General features: G+C 39.0%; 1 protein-coding gene and 1 long non-coding RNA gene across 2 annotated transcripts; one reads left to right on the plus strand and one right to left on the minus strand.

Moving 5' to 3' along the window:
• Nucleotides 1–381: 381 nt before the first annotated feature.
• LOC111610356 lies at nt 382–21597 on the minus strand. The gene is made up of 3 exons (XR_002753625.1): nt 21548–21597; nt 5667–5718; nt 382–643 (listed from the first exon to the last, which is right to left on the minus strand). It is a non-coding gene; the product is annotated as an uncharacterized LOC111610356 (long non-coding RNA).
• Nucleotides 7683–11369, plus strand: xbp1 (X-box binding protein 1). The gene is given in 6 exon segments (XM_014470535.2): nt 7683–8057; nt 8477–8573; nt 8806–8922; nt 9016–9072; nt 9075–9182; nt 10363–11369. Coding segments are annotated over 6 exon segments (1203 nt in total). The 5' UTR covers nt 7683–7824; the 3' UTR covers nt 10954–11369.
• Nucleotides 21598–22873: the final 1276 nt, after the last annotated feature.

The raw sequence follows: 22873 nt of genomic DNA on the forward strand, positions 1-22873 counted from the left end.
ACATAATAGTTTTTCTTCACTTAAAATTTTTTTTTTGTTGCGGACAAAAGAACAAAATAAATTTCTTGGATGAAAACGCAACACAACACAAATAAATGTTGCTCAAGATTTATTTTGTTTAGTTTTCTGAACCAAACAAAAGTATAGATTTAACACATGTTGACATGTTTTGCAGTAATGAAAGATGCAGTTCCTCTCTTCATATGAAAAATGATCAAATTGTGGAAAATTATGACATTTTGTGGGCTAAATTGCCAGCTCTTAGCTGCTGTGTCCTGTTGTCTGCCTGGTCAGAGTGTCTCTCCGGTGAAGGGAAACGATGCGTCACAGAGCCAAATCCTAAACATCCAAATCCCCAAATGAAAAGCCACTCTGCACATCACTCATACCGGCCTTGCGTGAGAAGACACACTGACATGCAGTACAACAATCTGCCCCATGTGCTACCACACTGTCGGGTGGCAGTCAAAATGAAAAGACGGAGAGAGGAATGATGGGAGAATTTGGTCAGGGAGAGAGAAATGTGGTTCACCATGTCTGGAGACTGATCGTCCTGCTGTTTGAGCCGCCTTCGTCTCTGTGGGACTCACTTTTTGATGTCTGCCGATGTTGCGTATACTGTTTGTACATTCGTAAACACACCCTGGCAGACACAGACACAAGGAATCACTAAACGTTCAGACTTGATCTTAGAAACCAGGCTTAAGAAACACTTCACCAGTTTGGAGCGATGCTCAAATTGATTCATTATCTTTAAAGGACAGACAGCTTATTCCAAAAATTATTTAGATTTTTTTTTCTTAAAAAACTTTGGCCATGACAAAATTTTTGTCATTGCACATACCATATAGTAGAGGTGTCTGATACTCAATATTTTGGTATTAATGCAATACAAAGCAAATACAGTATATCACTCTTCCCACTTAGGTATGGCAGATCAACAAACTCCTGATCTTTGGCTGTTTTGGGGGATTATGTTTGAAATGTTTTGTTAAAACCTTGGACAGAATTCAGATAAAGTTTATAAAAATACTTTAATGATATTTAGATGATAAACAGAAACACACAAAAAGCCTCCAAACTGTCTGTGTTGTTTTCTAAAAAAAAAAAAAAAGGGCAAAAAAAAAAAGGAAAAATCATTTGGGAGCAAAGCAAAGCAATTTTTTTTTCCAATGGAAGAGGTGAGAAACTCAAAATGGAGTAAAATCTCTTGAGGGAATCTGAAACTGAAGTATCAATCTTATTATGTTAGTAATATTGATACTGATGGGATTACAATATTTTGCATTGACCTGCCCACCATACTCTGTTCTGCAAACTTCAACAGAGCTTTAGTTTTTTTTAGATGACTACAATAATAAAATTATGTACAACTAAATAGGTAATAATTATTAGAATTAATAATGTTGGTTTTTACTATGAGAAAAACATGAAAACATGATAAGCTTAAATCAATCAAAATAGACAACTTAGTCATATTTTGAGCCATTTGGGTTAACATAGAGAGAAAGAGCATAAAAATAAAATTCAAAAAGTGAAAAAAATCCAGAGGGTCATAAGCAAAGTTTGTTAAACACACACGACGAAACATTTTGCTCTAGTTTGAAACTCTAAAACTCCAGAGGCGATGTAATGTGCGGTTACAGACAGCAGGTGGCGGTGTCACCCTTGACTTCTGTCAGGTCAGACGCCAACCAAGCAGGACTTTACGGAGTAAATCAAGTCAGAAGTATTGTCATGTTTTCAGAATTCTTGTTGTATGGTCTGTTTGTAAACCACGCTTCACTGAGCTGAAAGCTGCTAGGGAAAACGGAAGTCATGACAGAAAAAGACGGTTATAGTGAGCGTAAGATTAATGCACATTTCATCACTTTGCAGGCTGGACAGTTGCCTTGTTGCATCTGTGTTGCAACAGAGCGAAGTTGCATCATTATGAAGCCAGTCAGATCGGTCCTAGCAAAGACGCAGTCTTCCCCCTAGCTCTTAAATGCACACATGAGATGATGTGATACATATTTCATGATTTCAGTTTAACACGGAATGACGTATTTTAGATTATACAGCAAAGAAAAGCTGGGAAAAAAGGCAAGCATGCAGTTATAACCTTGTTGGTATGTGTGAAAAGCTCTGTCTCACTGCGATAATTTTACACTCTACTGTTTGATAACAGTAGCGTGTAAGCTGTGCAGCACAGTGGTAAACAGGATTATTGTTCGTCTGGCAATGTGGTGACAGCAGGACAAAAAGACTGCAGTGTCAGCTTGGTTCCTACAAAGAATGGCTCATCTGAGTGGACAAACATGTCTGCAGGGACTCTTAAGATAACTACATACAAATATCACATCACAGATCATGTTTTAGAAGATTTAGTCGATGTGTTCTTGTTTTTTTTAGTGATGTAGCAAAGAAAAGAGTGATCTTTGACATCTTTTCTATCTTTTTCTCCTCTTGTACATGCAAAGCTGCACTCATGTTTTCTTTGCGTTTGCTTCCACACACGCTCAGATACGGAGCCAGCTGCTGGCAGACGTATCAAACAGCTCACAGTAGTAACGCAGCTAAACATTTAGTAAGAATGCAACAGCATAGGTCTGACAAAGAGGGAGTGACACATAAAGCAGCATGAATACAGGAGTAGCAGCACCAAAAGAGAGAAAGGGCTTCTAATGTGATGGGAAGAAGGTAAATACGTCCACAAACAGCCTTCTGCAGCTGGCTGCTGTCCCAGGGTGTGACCCTGCTCACCCCTTTTGTTCACCCAGGATTTTCTCCATAAACATTGTTTACTGGAACGCCCACCCTGACGAGCACACATGGGTGTTACCGTTTACCCTGCATGTCTTACCTTCACTGTATAAACCATGTCTTTCCCACAAAAACGACAACTGATACAACAAAACATGAATATTTAAAGAAGAAAAGCAACAACGTTTACATCTCACTAAGTTTTCTCATTCTTCAGTTGTGAATTATTTTATTTCAGCCACAATGGAGGGCTTTATAGGCTGTTTCGGGTAACTCCACTGTATCTCAGTCGGACTTAACTCTAAAATCTTTATTTTTGTACTTTTAAGCCAAACAGATGTGGACATGTTGCTGTGCTTTCATTAATTATCCAGCTGTATACAGTGGATCCATGTCTTCACAGTGCAGTATCAATTGATTTATATATTCACTAATTTTTCTGTGGAACACTTACTCCAAATTATCTACAGAAAATAAGTAAATGCAGCTTGGGAAGTTGAAATACAGAAACACGGTGGTTCTATACTATATTCTAGCATTTGCAAAACAGATAATCCGGGAGAGCATTTATTTTTTCTTGACACTGATTGGCTGAAGCCCCAACAGCAGGAATAAGGAAGACAGTGGATGTTAGCTTCTATGGAAGTGCCAGGATGGTTTTCACTTGTGTGTATTAATGCAAGTCAAGGTATGTTTTGTGTTTGAACTGTTAAAATAGGCAGCTATAGGAATTTTAAAGGGGGTTCTCAAATATTTGTGGATTTAAGCCATTTATTCCTAACAACAGGGATCCACTATTATCAAGTGTACTTAAGTTAATCATTATTTTTCTCTTAATAAATGATATCATCATTTCAACTGCTTTTGGTATTCACTCTGGTTATCTTTGTCTGATATGAAATACAAAAGGTGCAAATATTTTTCTCCCAGCACTGTCTATCCACCTTTCAGTTTTCTTTACCTGCTTGTGCTGCCTTCGATTTGCCTAGAAGGCTGGATCTCGGACGTCACACCCTGTTGGAGCTTTTTCTCAGTAGGTTACTGAAAACTTACGCAAAACTTGGTGTTGCAACTTCAGGAAGTTGCGAAACCAGTGGTAATAACCACTTTTGGTGGTGATCTGAATGATCAGACATTAAAGATAGACGGAAAGTGTCAGAAGTGCAAGTAATCAGCTCATTTCTAAAACGTTTAATACATTTTATATCCAAGGCGGCAAATCTGAACTTGAGGTTAAACATCAAAGAAGTTCTTGAGAGACAACGATGCTACGTGTTCTTTGAAACAAGTGAACCAAAGTCAGCTTTTTGGTTTTAGTCTGTAACACTATAATCTATTATGCAGCCCACATCTGGAGGAAAAAGGCCCTTTGACCTGAGGTGCTTCTTGGTGGGTTTTTTTGGGGCTCCACCCACCTTAATCACAGAGAGCAACATTGAGCTCCAGGGTGGACCCCCGCGTCTGTATTTATGAGTCTGTTTCTCTTTGCATTCGTGTGTGAGTTTTTAAATATAGCCTGAGCAGTCTGGCAGACAAGAGGTGTAGTTGTGCACAGGGTCTTCCTCTAAGGCCTGTGGGTTGAAATAAATGAGCAGGTTTGATGATGATTTATATCTGAATAAATCAACAGGTACAACAGGGTTTCATATTGTTGTATGAAAAACATATTGTTATCAGCCTGCATTGGTAATAGTAGAAAGAATGAAAACAATTAGCAAGTCCTATTTGTGTGATTTGCAACCAGAACACTCAAAACAACATAATCCCCATTCTGAACATAATCCCCCAACCCTTTAAGACGACTCAGACACATAAACTAGTACATCAGTACGATGCTGTTGGGAACCTCCTTAAGAGACATTCATTTGGATCTATTGCATTAGAGAAAAAAGGTTTGACAAGGTTCATTCCAGAGAAACGTCTCACTTCAGACGAGTTCGAAGTTTTCCCAAAATAAACTTTACATGCAGAAACCTCTCAGGACAGCAAAGACCTTCACATGAAAAGAGTACTTTAATCTCTTCGCTCTGAGCTGTATTCAGTGAGTAGTAATTGTTTGTAATTGCATTGTGTTGTTACACCCATGCAAGCAAATCTTGTTGTAAGAGGATTTTCATTAAGGACTTACAACTCTGTGCTCTGTAGGCTAAAACATGGTGCAACACTGTCAACTCATGGGGCCTTCCTGCTAGTGAGTGTTGAGAAACAGTTTGAACATAATTTGCATTTCAAATGTACAGAAGATAGTTTTATACAGTATTTAACTGATCACATCCTTCACATTTTGCTGCAGTGTTTTTTTTTCATTGTGTCAGATTATGAAAAGAGCGATGTGAGACTCATTAGAAAAAATCCCTCAGCAGAAATATTATTTTTCTTGTTGTCACACATCTATCCCACTGTGGGTTGAACGTAACTTGAGTGCAACATGAATATAGTTTGCAACTTCCCTGAAAGCAAACTATGGCACTTATCTCACCCGTGATGGGACATCCCCAACTGACTGTCATAGTCAGAAATAACATTTTCTTTCATTTTTATCTCTGGAGGATTTATTACAAGATTAATTATATTCATAATTATTTCACTCTCTGTGCATAAAGAAACTTTTAAAAAGTTTTTGAGTTTTCCCTATTTACTCTGACTCATTCCATATCAAATGAAGCACATCCTGTGCTCAGATCCTGTACTCCTCCTGCTGCATTAAACATTCCCACACAGACCAATGGTGTCACTTTCTCCTGTGTTGATTCTGTAGTGCCAGGAAGGCTTCGCAAACAGACAGCTGTTTGCTCTAGCTGCTGCTGAAGTGACTGGGTGAGGGAGCAAAGGTTTCGGTGCTATAAGCAGTAACTGTGCCCAAACGCTGCAAAAATGTTAAACCCCATATTGGTTCAGGAAGAGTGTGTCTGTCTACTCACAGGCTGGAGCCCTTTAGGAGGCAACAGTTATCTTCAATGGTGGCACGTCTGTCTGTTAAAACAATGCAAAACACAAGATGAAAGGTTGTAAATGTTGTACGTTCTGCCCTGTTTTATCAACTCACATCATTTACAACAGACTTTCATTCAGTATGTGCAGTAAAATGAGTTGCTGAACTATTCTCTTGATATTTGTTGCTGCTAGCACCACATCCGGTGGTTTTGCTCTGATGTGTCATGTGGTATGCATTGTTCTTTTCAAAATACCAAACAAAAGTCATGCAGCTTTTTTATGTCAAGTATGTAAAAGCTACTTTAAATAAAGACATTACATTTATTATATTGAAAACTTCCTCTTGCTGCAATAAACTGTATTCTATTTTCTAACCATAGATCAAATTTGCTTTATTACAAATTTACAGACTCACATACACTTTGTTAAGTAAGTATTAAATATGCCAATGTAAGTTTTTCTAGATTCAAATACTTATAATGATGTGAAATTCATACGAGACTTTGATAACCTTTGACGTTATCCACACATACAAGAATATGCAAAGAAATAAACACAAATTAGATCACACATTTCATTCATCAATGTGCAAAAAAAAGTGCCAAGAAACCTGCTGCTCTGACAGTATTTAGTATTTAATCATCTCATTTTAATTTTAAGTGATGTTCTATAAAAATATTATTAGTTTTGCTTAAATTGTATGACTGGTGAAGCAGAAAGATCTTATACAAAAACAAGTCTTACTGTTGCAAAATATGGTAAAGGTAAAGGCTACCACTTCATTTTGTAACTGCCCAAGAAAAAGCTTGTTGAAACTTGCTTGAAGTTTGTTGCAGAAAATTTGGACAGGTGAATAACATCACTCCAAAATCACCAAGCTAAACTTGAAAACTTTAAGTTTGTACATCCAGGGAGAGCAGGGACAATCATGAAGACCCTTTTCAACTCTGTGATGGCGTCAGCTATCTTTTATAGTGTAGTTTGTAGAAGCAGCAGCTTTTCTACAGCTGAGAGAAACCAATTAGATAAGCCCATTACGAAAATCAGCTCCGTCCTATGTCCCCTCGACCCAGGATGGGTGTTGGGAGACAGAAGAACTTCAGATAAAATTATGTCTCTCTTGGGCAAATATGTCTCCCACCCCATGGGGCAGAACTGGAGCGCTTCAGGCGGCTGCGTCTTTGGTGCACAAAGGAGCGTTACAGCTGATCCTTCCTCCTTGTTAAACTTTCACCATCATGTAGCCAATAAACTCAGACTCAGTAAGTGTTTAAATTCCTGCTGTTACTTGCACACTAATGATCTTTGTAATTTCTTGTAAATTGCTGTTTTCTGTCCAAAAATATTAACATCTTGGGCATTTTCTTTCAAATTACTCTACTCATCTGTACATTTTTAATCTGAGGATGCAATTTTAATAACTGTACAACGTTATAATCAATTTGTTGTAAATATGCTTCTATCACATATTGTCTTATTTTTTGGATGAAGAGTATTCACAACTTTTTTTTAAACCTTACTGGAAGAAGGAAATGTCATTTCAGAGAAGGGCGACGACAGAGTGGTATAGCTTGATGTGTTAGTTTGAATGACTTGTTAAAAAAGGTAAAGAATGAGGAAGTTATTCTGTACCAGAGGAGAAACAACATTTGCTAAAGATCACGTAGTGAGATTAAAGTAGGTGACTTGTTTCTTGCTGGAAGGAAACGCTTCCTGTTTTCACAAGAAAAAAACAGTTGCGAGTACCAGACAATAAGAAAGACTCGGTGGGACTCTTATTATTTTTAAGTCTCAAATTTGTGACGTGACATTGGTATAAATACCCTAAAAAATAAAGATAAAAAAAACCCCAGATGACAAGTTGGCATGGTCTGTGTGGAACTTCAGTTGCAAACTTACATCAGCTCCTCCACCAATCATAGCTCACAAACCGATTACGTCAGTACCTCTGTGAGCCAATGAGGTGTCTACACGATAGTAGAAAAGATCGGAGTTACAACCCACTTCAGTAACACAGTTGCGAAGAGTCAGGGAGCGGATCGGCAAGGAATCCCGAAGGTTTCTTCTGAATCCAGGACGGATACCCCGTGATTCTTTTTTTTTTAAAAATAAATAAATACAACCTCAAAAAGAAATAATATAAACATGGTGGTGGTAACGGCAGCAGCTGGAAGCCACAAAGTGCTCCTGATATCCGGGAAGCAGTCCGGCTCATCAAGCGGCTCACAGACGGCCTACAGCCGGCAGATATCTCTGGTTTTACCGTCAACGGCCAGCCAGGTGTCGTCGGACTCGGACTCCAACACGTCAGTGGGGCCGCCGGTACGGAAAAGGCAGAGGCTCACACATTTGAGTCCCGAAGAAAAGGCGCTTCGCAGGTTAGTTTACGTAATAAAAGTAGTCATTTCTAAATATATCTCGGTCTAAACGCTTTAGCCCAGGCTAAATGAACCCATTGTTCCGGGCATTTAAACGGAGACACGCCCTAAGATTTACTTGCTATTTGCTAAATGCCATTCAACACAAAATGGCTAAATATGCAGTGCATTGTTGTATATCTTCGGACTTTAATTTGCGTTTTTAGTATAGGTAATTGTTATCTTGTTCTGTACTTTGCTCGTGCTCATAAAACTGTTATCTTGGTGATTCAGCTGATCCTGGATCTGCTGCTGCTGCTCTGGTTCCTCATTGCCTGCGTGGCAGCAGCATGATCGGTGATCCGACTCAGACTGAGTCAGCGTCATGGAAACAGTTAATTCCTCTTTTCCTCACCCCTTATGCATTTTTTCCCCCTCAGGAAACTCAAGAACAGAGTGGCAGCTCAGACAGCAAGAGACAGGAAAAAGGCCAAAATGGGGGAACTGGAACAACAAGTTATAGAATTGGAACTGGAGGTAATTTTCATGTTTAACACCCAATATTAAGCATTTAATGCTTCATTATTAGTTCAGTCACATCACTTTTTTTGTTAGATGAAACTAATTTTTTTTTCTCCCAACATGTAGAAGTGGGGAAGCTTTTCTGTTTCATTTCTATCTTTTGCTTTCTCACCCAAGAAAGTTCATGCTTCACTTCTCTATAAACCGTTCGAAGTTTCATGTGTAACCATCTGCTCTTTTCTCACAGAACCAGAAACTTCACATCGAAAACAGAATGCTGAGAGAAAAAACGAGCGGTCTCCTGACAGAAAATGAGGAATTGAGACAGAGGCTTGGGTTGGACACCCTGGAATCAAAAACAAAGGTAGGGATGATGAGGGAGAACAGATTTTTTAAGATAGATTGAACTGTAACGGTTATTAGACTTTATTGATAATTTTTTTTTTCTCTCTTTAAGGTACAGACTCTGTTATCCACCGGGAACGACGCAGGTTTGGGAGTCGGGTCTTCTGAGTCCGCAGTACTCAGGCTACGTGTGCCTCCGCAGCAGGTGCAGGCCCAGCAGTCCCTAAATCTGAAGACTTCTCAATGGATACAGATTGTCTTGACTCTACAGACAATGAGGTGAGACTTGGTCAACATTTTTACTTTAAGGAGGTGGTGATATTTTTAGGGTGTTTTCACACCCGATAGTCCGGTAGACTTGGTTCACTTGGGAACCAAACTTGCAACATCTTCAGTAGGTGCAGTTTTTTTTCAAATATCAAACCAATTGAAAAACTTGCTCCGTCCCACACCCTCGCCTGTGGTGTCATTTCCTCTGAAGATGCTGGGTGCAACTTTCTCCTTCACAAAATGTAAACAAATGTAGGGTCAGATTTTAGCGGTTGTAGGATTTGTCTTTTGTAAAAGACCCAGTCATTTCTCCTGCTAGTCCTACACTCTTGGGTTTGTTTTGGTTGTATATACCCAGAATGCCCTGCACGGTAGTTCACTTCCTGGTTTTGGAGCAGTCTCCAGTCCACATGCATTCGAACCGTGCCAGAGTTCACTTCTACTGAACCGAAACTTAAGTTTTTAGGCAAACCAGATTTCACTTTTTTTTGTCTGACTCAACTCGCTTCTGCATTCACATTGCTCAAACAAACCAAACTTTATAGGGTAATGACCTAGAATTCCATTGAAGTGAACTAAACGGGAACTGTGCGCATGAACTATAATCTTTTAAGCACTACAAATGTTTTCGGCAGTAGATGGCTCTTCAGTTTGAATCCTGGCTAGTTGGTCCTGGAGGCTAAAGCTAGAGGCTAGCCCTAGACCAGTGGTGTCAAACTCCACAAGGGTCTCTGTCCTCCAGTTTTTAGATGTGCCACAGGTACAAAACACTGGATTGAAATGGCTTAGTTATCTCCTTTTTGTGTAGATAAGTTCTCCAGAGCCTTGCTAATGACCTAGTTATTCTATTAGGTCATTAGCATTAGGTGTGGTGCAGCAGAGGCACATCTAAAAGTTGCAGGACTTGGCCCTCCAGGACTGGAGTTTGACACCTGTGCCCTAGAAGCTACCCTTTACAGCTAGACTTTTTGAGATGGTTGTCTTGGCATCTCTCTATCTAGCGTTTTGCTCCATACTTTGGGAGATTATGCTAGATTCATGCTAAAACAGTTGCTTAATGTGCAAGACTACTTGGAATCTTTTGACAGTACCTTACTTCAACAATGACACGACTCATTTATGGTTTTAAATCCTGGGTGACGGGCTACCAGACTAATCCCCTTTCTGCCTTCTGCCTTCCCCTCAACAGTCTGATCTGCTGCTGGGCATTCTGGACATCCTTGACCCAGAGCTGTTCCTCAAGTCTTGTGAGCAGGAGTGCCCGGAGCCGCAGGTTCTGCTGGTTGGAGGGGAGCACCCAGTACCTGCCGCCCCACCTGCGCCTCTGGGGGCCCCATCAGTTAAGCTGGAGACCCTTAATGAACTGATCCACTTTGACCACATCTACACCAAGCCAGTGGAGGAGGTGAGCAGCGAGCAATGCAGCGACTTGGAGATCGGCAGCGACTTGGAGAGCGGCAGCAATGAGAACGACGAGGCCTCCTTTGCAGATGCTGAGGTCGTCGTTGGGGAGGAGACAGTCGACGTCAAAGACGAGCCGGAGGAAGTGGTCATCCCTACCTGTAGCACTCAGAGTCAGGTGGATGACCTCTTCCCCGGCACCTCCTCCCCTGCCCTCGGCACCCTGGAGAAGGAAGCCTGCCTTGCGGACACCTACAGCGACTCTGGATACGAAGGGTCCCCGTCCCCGTTCAGCGACATGTCCTCCCCGCTCTGTTCTCACAGCTCCTGGGACGACATGTTTGCCAGTGAACTCTTTCCCCAACTGATCAGTGTCTGAATTAAACTCTGCCCAAGAAGTCTAATATGATGACATACTGTAAATACACAAGCTAATGTGTAGCGTTAAATTTTCAGCTATATTGCTCCTCTGAGCTAGCTCATGTATAGACTAAATGGACGTCCATCACCTTACAGCAGGTCTGTTCCACTACCAAGATATGTGGTAGAGTTCACAAGAGCTTCGATATGCAGAGGACTTAAGATTCTCCATGAATCTTTCACTCATTAAACATGAAATCTGGGTTGATCCAGTATTTGTAAATTTATTTAGGGGGTAAATGGGGACCCATCAGTTAATATTACACTTATTTATTTGTGTATTTTGCCAGAGTCTAATGTCCACATGTCTTGTCTTCACATTTTTGCTCGCTCTCCTTATAATCTAATTTCGATATTAAATAATCTTGCATTGCATCTTGTCTCCTATTTTTCTTTCAAACATGTCTGCTGATTCTTTAATATAGTTCTTGGACTTTCTTTGCTTCAGAACACTCAACTCTGTGCTCAAATCAATTTCAATGTCTAGGTTTCAGGTCTTTCTCTTCATATGCTGCGTTATGCATCTACTCGGCCACCATAGAAGGCCGTCTCACCCACCATGTGTTTTGAATAATTTTTTTTTGTCAAGCCAGGCAGCTAACCAAATACTTGCGATTGAAATTACAGAATTTTATGCAAAAATCAATTTTTGTCAACCTGGAAATGCAGTGAAACCATAACATGTTAAATGTTTTCCCTTCAGTTACAATTTCTAGATTGAATAATTTATTGGATCAAATCATGAGATGGAGATTGAAGTCTCTCCTGCCTTCCGGTCTGCAGGAAGGACTCTAAAAGCCAATATATCACCACATACACCCTTTCCTTGTCACTTTTGCAAAAGGAAGTTCTGAACCATTCTGCACAGTGCATTGCTTTTGTTAAAAATGTTTACAGATAGGGGGTGCTGCGGTGGCACAGGGTAAAAACACAACCCACACAAGGGTACTTGGGCCTGGAGACTTTTGCTGCATGTCTTCCCCCTCATTACTCTACTTTCCTGTCATGGCACTTTCAAATAAATGCTACTAGAGCCAAAATGAAATGGAAAATGGATACAGATATGCTAAAAATATTCAAAGCCTGCAAGGTGTATGTACAGCTTGGGTTACCATGGCAACGCAAACCTGAATCCAAAGAAAAAGGCTTAAATGGGTTTTGTTACCAATAAGATGTATAAATAGTAAATATCTAAGGGTACAAGTCTGTTAAAAATATGCTACAATTAAAATTAAACTAAAAGTTGGGATATTGGAGATAATTGTGCCTAATTTTAACAAACAACTCCCAGAGAAAACCCAAACATGCACAGGGAGAACGTGTAAAATCCATGATGGCAGGGATTGGAACCTAGGTAGCAGTGATAACTGCTCCAAAGTTCATTCCACATTTGAATTCAGTAGAAGACACTTTGTTGCAATAAATGCTACATGCCGTTCATTAGATGAACTACATTCATTCGATGTAGCAGTTCATGATAGAACTAGAGTTTAAAAGCAGCAGATTCAGGATGTTCAGATCAAACTAGAAAATTTCTGAAGAAATTTAACTGGGGCCTGCCAAAGTGTGTCCGTCGGTTGGAACCCAGCGTTCTGATGCTAAAAATTAGCATCAATGGTAAGCTTAGCTAAATTGTAGTCAATAGCCTGTGGAGAGTCAGAAGCATGTGGACCAACATGGACTTACGCCATTCAGTATGTTAAAATTAGTGTGTATGAATGAAAATGAATGGCTGGGAGCCTGAGCTTACCCTGTCACGTGATTTCGCTCTGAAGCACCTTGACAGAAAACCGTCAGCCCTAGAGTCACTGCCCTTCCCTATGTAATGTTATGGCAGGCCCCAAATATATAAAGAGACATTCTATTAGGTGCAGAACAATAGGTGCCTTCCATGCATTAGATAGTTATTAAATTAAATGTAATGCCATGGCAGGCCCCAATTATAAACAAGTCTTTAGGGTTAAACCTTCAAATCAGAACATCTAACCATCACACCAATGCACAATCATAGGATTATTCCAGATGAGACCAGACCGGAGTTGTGTTTATTCATCCAGCCTTAAAAAAAATAAGGAGATTGTTGGTGTATAAGATTTTGTGCCAAATAACACAAAGTGCAATCATAATTGGCCATAATTGGTTGCAGCAGTTATAGATATGCAAGTGGTGGCAGAGTGAGTGCGCGCAAGATAAAAATACTCCAGATGAAGTAAAAAAAAAGTAGATAAAAACGACTCCAAAAGAAGTTATTAAAAACGGGTACAGACAGTTTACAGAGATACTGATCCATGTCCTCTCAGTTACTAAACATTATTCATTACACTGTTACAAATCTCATGGTCAAATTTTCCATCTCTTCCTTTGTGATAATTCAAGTACCAATCTTAATCGGAAGTCACAGTTTGTTCTCAAGATGTTTGTTGTTCAGCTCCATGTTTCTTTACTAGAAAAGAGGCATAGCTCCATTGCATAACACTGTCTACTGTTTCCTGGGAAGTTAAAGACTGTCTTTGCTTATCAGCAGAATCAGGTCACTGTGAGTATTGTTGATGCAGGAGAAAAGACAGATTTTTCACCCTCAGGATCTTCTTCTAATTTGAGAAGGTTTTTTTTCCCCCTGTATATAGGAGTCAGTTTCTGAGCATGTCATAGGCCTGACCCACCCACTGGACAAAAGCTCTGGAGTCCCTGTTGTTGTGTGAGCTGATTAAATCCGGTTCTCATATACAACACTGATGCAGTTGATTCAGCTGGAGCTCAGCAGGACCTGGCTGCCTGTTAGTGGTTTTTTTTATACTGACTGCAAAGAGTTGTTTGGTGATTTTTGCCCTCATGGTTTACAGCAACTCCTTCTATTTGAGAGTAAACCACAGCCCTACCTAGAAAATCTGAGCTCAGCCCTTTCATTGTAAAAATGACCTACATGTTTTGCTCTTGTGGATGGATGAAGACGACCGCAGAGTACTTTGACGTAGCCGTGCCTCAGCTGCTTAGAGTGCAGTGACAAATTCACAACTTCCTGTCTCTGAGGTGCAACCACAGAAAAGGCAAAATCAGGCCTACAGCTGCTGAGATGAAACTGAAAAATGTAGATTTTTTAATTTCAGCTTGTAAATTCTGGTTTATCTCAGGACACAAGACTCATTTCAGCCTTCTGTTTCCTTTTTGTTGTTCATACATGGTTTAACATACTTTGTTTCTGGCATCTTCCATCAGTGTTTATATTTTATAATTGGGATGACCCGGATGAGAAAACAAGGGTTTGAAGAGTTTCTGCTTTCAGAAAACAGAACCCTGATGGCCGGTTGCCATGGGGAAAAGTGGACACTTAATCCTGGGCAGGTGAGACAACGAGCCGTGTATACTCAGTCTCATCCTTACAGCCACCAGTTTACCCACATGCACTTAAACCACTATCAGAGTGACCACCTCTGAAAGCAGGAAACTGAGTGGTTTACTGGTCTGAACCAAGTAGGTGTGCGCTGCTCCATTCAGGAATAAAGATTCCCTTCTCTCTCAGACTCCACTGATAACTTTGTTGATCGTTACAAAAAGTCCTCAAACAAGAAGTATAATTTATTTTATGCTCTATTTAGGTTTTGTTGCAAAGGTAAATCAATGTGAACGTTAGAAACACAGATTTTCACTGACGTTAATGGTTTCATGCTGCTTGCAAAAGATTTAAGAATTGAAAGGAGTCGGATGATGCTAATCAACTGCACTTCATTAACTGATCATCAGAAAGTTTTTGTATCTCAAACAGGGTTTGTCAAGCAAAATGCCAAGGAAGAAGGATATCAGTAATGACTTGTGAGAGGCATCCTGTCAACCTGCAAAGGGTAAAAAAAGACCTTTTCTGAATGATTTGATGTTTAGCATTTTACAGTCTGAAAGATGATTTCAGCTATTAGACCCCGTCTCAAACGGTAACGGTAATTTTTTTTCTCAAACTGGAACCTTTTTAACCTTTTGTGCTCCGTTTTCTCAGTGAAACTGATTTTCTGGAGACCCTGAATGTTTTTTTTTTAAAAAATGGGTTCCAGAATGAAAATTTTGCCCTCTCAGATTTATTGAGAAACCTCTTGTGAATAGAGGTTTCCGAATTCCAATTCTATAGAGCGTATAATGCTCTATAGAAATTCCAAAATGCCTAAAATACTCATTGCAGAATGATGGCAATGTTCTAACAAAGCTGAACAAATTCAGCCTTTACAGAGGGATTGCAAAAAATGTGCGATAAAAAATATAGCAGTATGACTGATAGTTGCAGCTGGCTTCAGATAGTTGAGCTCAAAGTATAAATGTTTGTCCAGACGTGTCGTGTTTGGCAGAAATCAAACACCTAACTTCCATCCATCCATTTTCTGTACACCCTTGTCTCTACTGGGATCAGGAGGGTTGTTGTTGCCTATCTCCAGCAAACGTTTCGGGCGAGAGGCGGGGTACAACCTGGACAGGTCGCCAGTCTGTCGTAGGGCGACATAGAGACAGACAGGACAAACAACCATGAACACACACTTATGGAGAATTTAGAATTTCAACTCCAGGCAGAAAGACCCTGGGCCAGGAATCAAACCCAGGACCTTCTTGCTGCAAGGCAACAGTGCTACCAACTGTGCCACTGTGCAGCCCCAAACACCTAACTTTTATATTATTATTATTTTTATATGTTTTGGTTATTCTAGATTTGAGTAGGGGGCTAAGTAATGGTTCAGAATGCATTTCTGATCTAAAATATTTACATTTCTGCAGCCTTAGCTAAAAATATTCTCTTTTTTTGAGGAAATTTACTCCTTTTTTTCCCTATCTATCACAACCCTAATACAGCAGTTGTACTTTTCAGATTTTGTGAAAATTGATCACAAATTGATCACATAAATTTCCTGTAAATGCACTGATGATTATATTGATAATGTGATAAAATTGAGAACAGTTCCAGAGGTATATTTTTTTTTTTTGCAAAGTTCTGCATGTGTTTGTTTTTATTTCCACATGGAACCAAATCTTAATTATGACAGAACGAAGCCAACTTTATCTGGGATGTCAAAGCTCGTGCTTAAATTAGAGCCAGACTCGTTACTTATGTATGGATTTAGATAAAGCTTTCAGCAAGTCTCATGTTTCCACACTCAGCAGGATTATAAAGAGGATTGCTGAACCTCCACTAACAGCTGCCACTTCAGTACATATACACACAGGTTCACAGTGGGAGCTTTCCCTCTTTACAGGCTAAACGTTCAGCTAAGTGAATGTTTAGATAAATATAGGGAAGATTATCTGAAAATATCAGAATGCTTTCATGACTGAATGAGCTGAAATTAACTTTACAAGTTGTTCAGCAGCTGATCAAACAGGTTAAAGAATAAATGAGTCACATGTAAAACAAACAAAACGTAATGGTGGCCATCAGGTCTCATGTGATGGCTTCTCATGTGAGGAGATAGTGTTAATGGTTTTGCTGTTCGGTGGAGGGGGGCTTCACATCTTCAGAGTCAAGGAAATTCAGTCAAACGACTGAAAACAGAGGGACGTGGGATTACTGTTTGGGCTACTATAAATGATTTGTGAAAGGGAAAAAGTGAGTCATTGTCCCTCCAATGCACTCACCCACAAACATCATCTGTCCGTCTCGTCCAAGGACATCAGGGAAGACATTTTCCCCGTAGGCGCAGAGTGCACCCAGTCACCTCTTAATAACCAGGAAGTGAAGCTTGTTAATCCCGTCTTCCAGCTCCAAAAGGTGTGTTTCTGTTTCTGTAATCTCATCGCAGAGTTGCTACGTCTAGCTTGTTTTTCTGGATTTTACTTTGTTTAGGCAACATGTAATTAATAATTATACAGGACAGCCATCAGTAATCAATGTTTTGTTTTGTACAAGGTGTTCAGCATTATGCTGCGAAATAATCCACATTCATGTTTTCAATTTGCTTTTAACAACCACTTCTATCTCCAGAAATTTCCACTCTGAGGGACAAATAAACCATTGTTCTGTTCTTTTGTATATAATAGAATAAATGTCCCATTCTTACTCCATAGGGTTTATATGACATGAGTTCACCCTTTTCTGCTATAACTGATTTAATTTCTGTGGGGAAACTTTCCAAATGGTGTATGCTGATATTTGATCTATCTTCCAAAAGCACTTTTGTAAGGTCAGACACTGATGTTGGACTTTAAGGCTTTAACCTTAGTCACCTGTCTAATACAGTCCAAAGGTATTCTATCAAGTGGCCAGTTAAAAGTCTTTCTCACCAAACTTATCTGTATCTTTCCAGCTTTTCCAAAACTGTTCCCACAATGCTGAGATGATCAAATTGTCCAAAATCTCATTATGTGCTGAAATATTGAGATTTCCTTTCACTGGAACTAAGGATTGAGCCCAATTTCATCAATGAAAGTATTATGAGAACAGTTGGCCTGAAATTACCTCTGATGATCAAATTATTTACAGTATGTAGATTGCTGAATAATAAGAAACTCAGCACTAAGGAGACTTTGATTCATTGTTTGTAATTATGATGTACTGTAAGTAGACAAGCCTGCACATCTGAATGTTATAACAAATGCAAATTCCCAGTTTATTCACAGAATCATCTTCATTTCCTGGGTAAGACACAGCTTATACCGAAGCTTTAAGATGGAATAATGACTTTAAAATTGTGTTAATACATAAATTTGAATCATACATCCTTTATTCATTTCAAATCTGATTATTCTCTGAAAGTCAAGCCATGAAAACAGCATCCTTATCCAAGCTGCGGACCTGATTGCATACTATCAGTGACGCACATGTAGCAGCGTAAACACACACACTCCAACCTTGCCCTCCGTGACGGTGGCCTTCTCAAGCAGCGGAACAGATCTTCATGTGTCGTTGCTGTTGGCAACAAAGCCTGTTCAGTGTCCCACGTGTCATTTCCAAGGCTGAACCAAAACTCAAACAATAAGCAGAAAGACAGCTTATGAAAGGGTTTTCTTTTTAAGACTTTGCATGTCTTGAAAGGATTGATGTTTTTTGCAGCAGGGCTCTTTCTGGGTATCATTTAATTCACATCTTGAATCCTGTAGATTCCACAGAGCGATTTAGACGGAGGAGTTAGTCTACAGACCAGTGTTTTGTGAAGTAAAATTCAATCAGCTGCACATTTTGCACATTTTTTAATGACGCAGAGCAACAGGACAACAGGCAATGGCCAGACTTGATCAACCGCCACACATCAACCGCCACAAACCTTGACTGACAATGGTTCTTGTCAAACCAGTTGGTCCCACCATGCCTCCAGTACAGTTTGTACAAGGGATGGGCAGCCTTTTCAGTTCGAAGAGTCACTTTTGCTTTCATCCTTGTGGAAGAAAATTTTTCTTGAGCCCAAAAGCCTGCTTGACACATTACATACATTATATTTAGATATAGGAATGCAGACCATATAGAATTTGCTCTGACCTGAGAAGAACAAATAGGCCAATGGATCCCCTTATAAATATATATAGAATATATTGAAAATATATAATCAAAAATAAGCCCATCTCAATGAATAAAGGGCAGCGTAACAAAACAAAAACCAACTTTGTACCATTATTGCCGGTTTATAGTGAAAATCCTATGCAGAGACGGCATAAAATAATATGTAGGGGTTGCTAAATTGGCAGTATTTACTTTTAAAAATAATGTTATGTTTCGTCAAAAATATTAAGAACCACTTTTGAGGGGCAAAAGATTGCAAACCCCTTGCCAAAACCATTACCTTCGTTCTGGTCAGCACCAGAGATTTTCTATCCTTTGCTGTAAAAATGCTACTGAATCTAAAAGTGAGTAGAAAAGGCATCTCCAATATAATGTGAACTAAAGCAAACAAGTCACCCTGAAACTAGCTTCTTTGTGATTTATTTCTTTATTTGTGAAACTCTGCTTTTAAAATTCTATTTTTTTTTCTATCCAGAAATGTTTTTATCATAACTGCACAGATGTTGAAAAGGAAGTGCACATTTGCTTCAAGGACTCAACAACTGATGTCAGCAAGGTGGAATAAACCAAGATGAGGCAATCTATCAGAAACAATGTCAGCGGGTTTTATTACGGCGTTCTGGTTTGATGTGTAATTTAAAAGGCACAAGCTGATGCACACTGCAGGACGACTTGCGTCACACATTGCACAAGGCTTCATTGCTATGGTTTCACTTCCTGTACATGTGGCAGATCTGCTACAGGCAGCCTGCATGCTGAAAGAAAGCATTAATCCCCTTAGATTCCTCCCACACAGTATGTCTGATCTTTTCTTTGAAGCTCCTTAAAATGCATCAAACTAATCTAATAGAGATTTACCTCAGATCAAAGAGATTTAAACCTCACATCATAAATTAGCGTTTAATTTTACCTTCATAACTGTGTCTCTAACCTCATATTCAAAATAGAATCGGGATCCTTATTTCCTTTAAAATGTAACACATAGGCAGAGCTAAAATCATTTTGCAAGCCGTCTGCTCAGTGTGGGCCTCTGTGATTAGAGGCTCATTCTACAGCAACATGATCACAGAGCACAGACAGGCAGGCACTCACATTTAAAAGCCAAGTATGGTAATTCCTGTTTGGAGTTTCAGCTTTCATGCAATTTCATCAGGACCACCTGAGACAACAAGTTGTTGTCTCAGCCTGCACAAAATCTGTTGCTATATCACAGACTCATTGTTGGAGACCTATGACTCCAACAATGAGTCATAGGTCAATGCTGCCAGGGTAAACCTCAGTACACAGAGCCCAACATTTTAACATAACACATTGTTCTAAGCAAGAATCTACGACCACACCATTAGTTTTACCTTGGCAACACAAAGTGGTTTGTTTCTATTAAATTTAGTCCAGTTTTCCAGCCAACAGCACCAACAAGCTAACTGAGGAACCACAGCTGCTCCACAGTTCTGTCAGGTAAGGTTTGTTTGTTTTCACAGGCAGGGTCAAAGGGCATTCTGAATGTCAAGATGCTTAGAGTTTCTACCGAGTTGAAAGTTGATCCTGGAAAGCACCCAAGAATTTAAGTGTTTTCCAGGTTTTAGTTTCCAGAAACTAGAAATTCCAATAAGAACAACAACAAAAAATCCCCAACAGTCTGAAATGCATCATTAAAAGTCAGAAGCTCTAGAACTGAAAATCAATTGTGGCTCCTTGAGATCTAAACATTAGTTTATTTACACTTTTGTCTAGTTGTATTATACTAAATCAGCCAGTATTTAAGCTGCTACTTTAAGTAGAAATGTGTTCAGATGCATTAGTTCCCTCCTGCTGCCAACGATGAACCGGCTCTGGACTGGTGGTCTGTTTTGTGCTTCTCTGAAACGGATGGTTGTGGTGTTTGCTAAGCTTTTTACATACAAGTGCTTGGTAATCTGGAACACTTATTTCCTTTGCAACAACCTTTCCTTATTTGTGAGGTAATTTTAATTTAAGAAAAAAAGCAATGGCTTCACTCTTTCATTAGACAAAAAAAACTACAAGTAAGCACCATGACAACGGTTTCCAGCAGCTCTCTGTATTTATAGTTTGCTAATTAGATTGAGAATGATTTCAGCTGGACTGTTTCACAGTTTCACCTGCTCTGATGATCTGATTACGTTGTAAGATGGTTATTTAATGATTTTGTTTCATGGTAACAATAGTCTACCACAAAGTAGGTTAAAGGTCTGAACAGTGAATTAAACTACTTATTTGCACTTTTGTCTGTTTATAGCTATTTACTGGCAGTATAAGAATAAAAGGTGTTAAAAATGCATTGTATGTTCACTTAATTACAACAAATGTGTTTCTATTGCACAAATTCAAAACAAATATTACATCACTGCACTTTACATAGAAATGGTCTGAACAACATCCAAATAAAAACACTGAAATGATGAAATTCACTTCATAACAATCTCTTTAATGCCAATACAATCCTATACAATCTAATTCAGTCCAAGCTTTAACACTTTCCAGTCATATTGAGTTAGTCAGAGCCAATTAATGAAACATATGAGGAAACAGTAGAAAGGAATGACTTTCTTCACAGGAAGAAACTTTTTGATCTTCCTTAACGAGTTTGTGCAAGAAATAGAAGCAGTTTATATTAAAGCATATATATTAAAGCAAATTCAAATAGGAATGGTCATAGTTGATGTTAAAAAGCAGAACACAGAGGTAATTAAAGCATAGTTCAGAAAAATTAAAAACAGATCTCTGCTTTTTAAAAATTGTATTCGCATTAACAAGGTCATTGCACCTTATTTCATTCAAATCTAAATGTCTATTTCGTGCTATGCTATCAAACAATGTCAGTTAGTTGTATGCCTGTGGTCACAGTCTAGCAGACACGCTGTTGCTAAGTTTAAAGTAATTGAAAGCAGAAGAAAATGTCAAACAGTTACAACTGAACCCAGATCAGATGTTTAGCAACAAATCTGTTTTGGTACGTGTTGAAGACAGCCTGACAAGTCACTCTGAACTTTGTCATGATGACATAACTTCAAAGAATCACAAGTTTCTATGCTGATAAATTTCTAAAAAGAAAAAAAAATTACCGTACTTGGATAGAAAATTCGAGTGTGGGACTTCGAGAGTTTGTCAGTGCCCTTAACTGTTTAAGTAGCGATAAGGGAGAGCAAAGAGCTGCAGCAGCTGCGGGAGAATTTATCAGCAGGACAAAGGGCTGCCCTCAGCCAGTGTGCATTCGGGAACTGATTAAAGCACATCCAGAAGTCAAAACAGCACTCCCATTAGGCGCCGTCATTTAACAAAATACAGGCTTCAGTTCTAAGCAACAGTAAAAGAACATTGTGTTCAATTAGACCAGTGAGGCAGAACATCTCAAACATTGAGAAACAAGACTTCGTATTTTGCAATTTTAAGTGTTTTAATCCAGCTGCTTTCAGGACAACTTGTCTCTCTCTCTTTTTTTTTTTTTTTACGTAATGTCAATATTCAGGTTTTGCTTGCGCAACTTTTCCCCACAGAACAAACTCTAGAAGCAGCCAGGGACGTTGAACAAATATTAGATTTTCCTGGAGGCGGCCTTACAGATGTGTTTGTCATCTACTGTCTCAGCATAGAAACAAGAATAGAGGTTAAAAAAATCAATGTTTAAAAAAAAGAAAAATGGTTTCATTTCTAAACAATTATGTATATCACCATGCAAACGTTTTAAACAATTCCTGCTTTCCTTAGTTTGACATTCTCATAATGTTTTGAATGTTTTTATCTACATTTGATTAAAAATGAAATATTCAAAAATATTTATGCCCCTCTTAATTAGTGGAAAAAAGTTTAAAAGGCCTTTTTGATAAGTTTGTTTCCTCTGGTATTTTAAATATTTATCTTCAGAGATGAGCTATAACTCATGTATAACTCAAGTCTCCTTCCCTTCACTCGAATCTTTAACTTCACAGATTCGGAATCAGATTCCGGATTGGACTCCAGCTGTGATGGCCCAAAACAATTATTTCAATTACTTTAAGCCTAAATCTGCCAGAGGTAAATCATTTCGGGCAGTTACAGGGTTCCTGTCAAGTTGAATTCTGAATCCTAAGCTGAGAAAGACCTAATGTTACTGCTACAATATTAGAAAACATTTTTTTATTAATTCAGATTCAGATTCACAGAAGTTACTGTATGTGTGAAAGCAACAGCGAAATTAACTTGGTACCCAGAGCTTTAATGTCATCTTAAATATTTTGTAATTCAATCAGCTCAACTTAGTCTTTTAGCCTCCAGTCTAATTACTTGGTATTTTACTTACATGTGCAATATGTTTAACTTTATTCTTTAGAGCCAATTATTAATACCATATTAAATTCTTACACTCACTTTATTTATTCTTAGTTTTCCACCCTGAGGCAGAGATTCTAAAACTAAG

Source organism: Xiphophorus maculatus, chromosome 12 (genome assembly GCF_002775205.1).
Source record: "Xiphophorus maculatus strain JP 163 A chromosome 12, X_maculatus-5.0-male, whole genome shotgun sequence".
NCBI classification, from domain to species: Eukaryota; Metazoa; Chordata; class Actinopteri; order Cyprinodontiformes; family Poeciliidae; genus Xiphophorus; species Xiphophorus maculatus.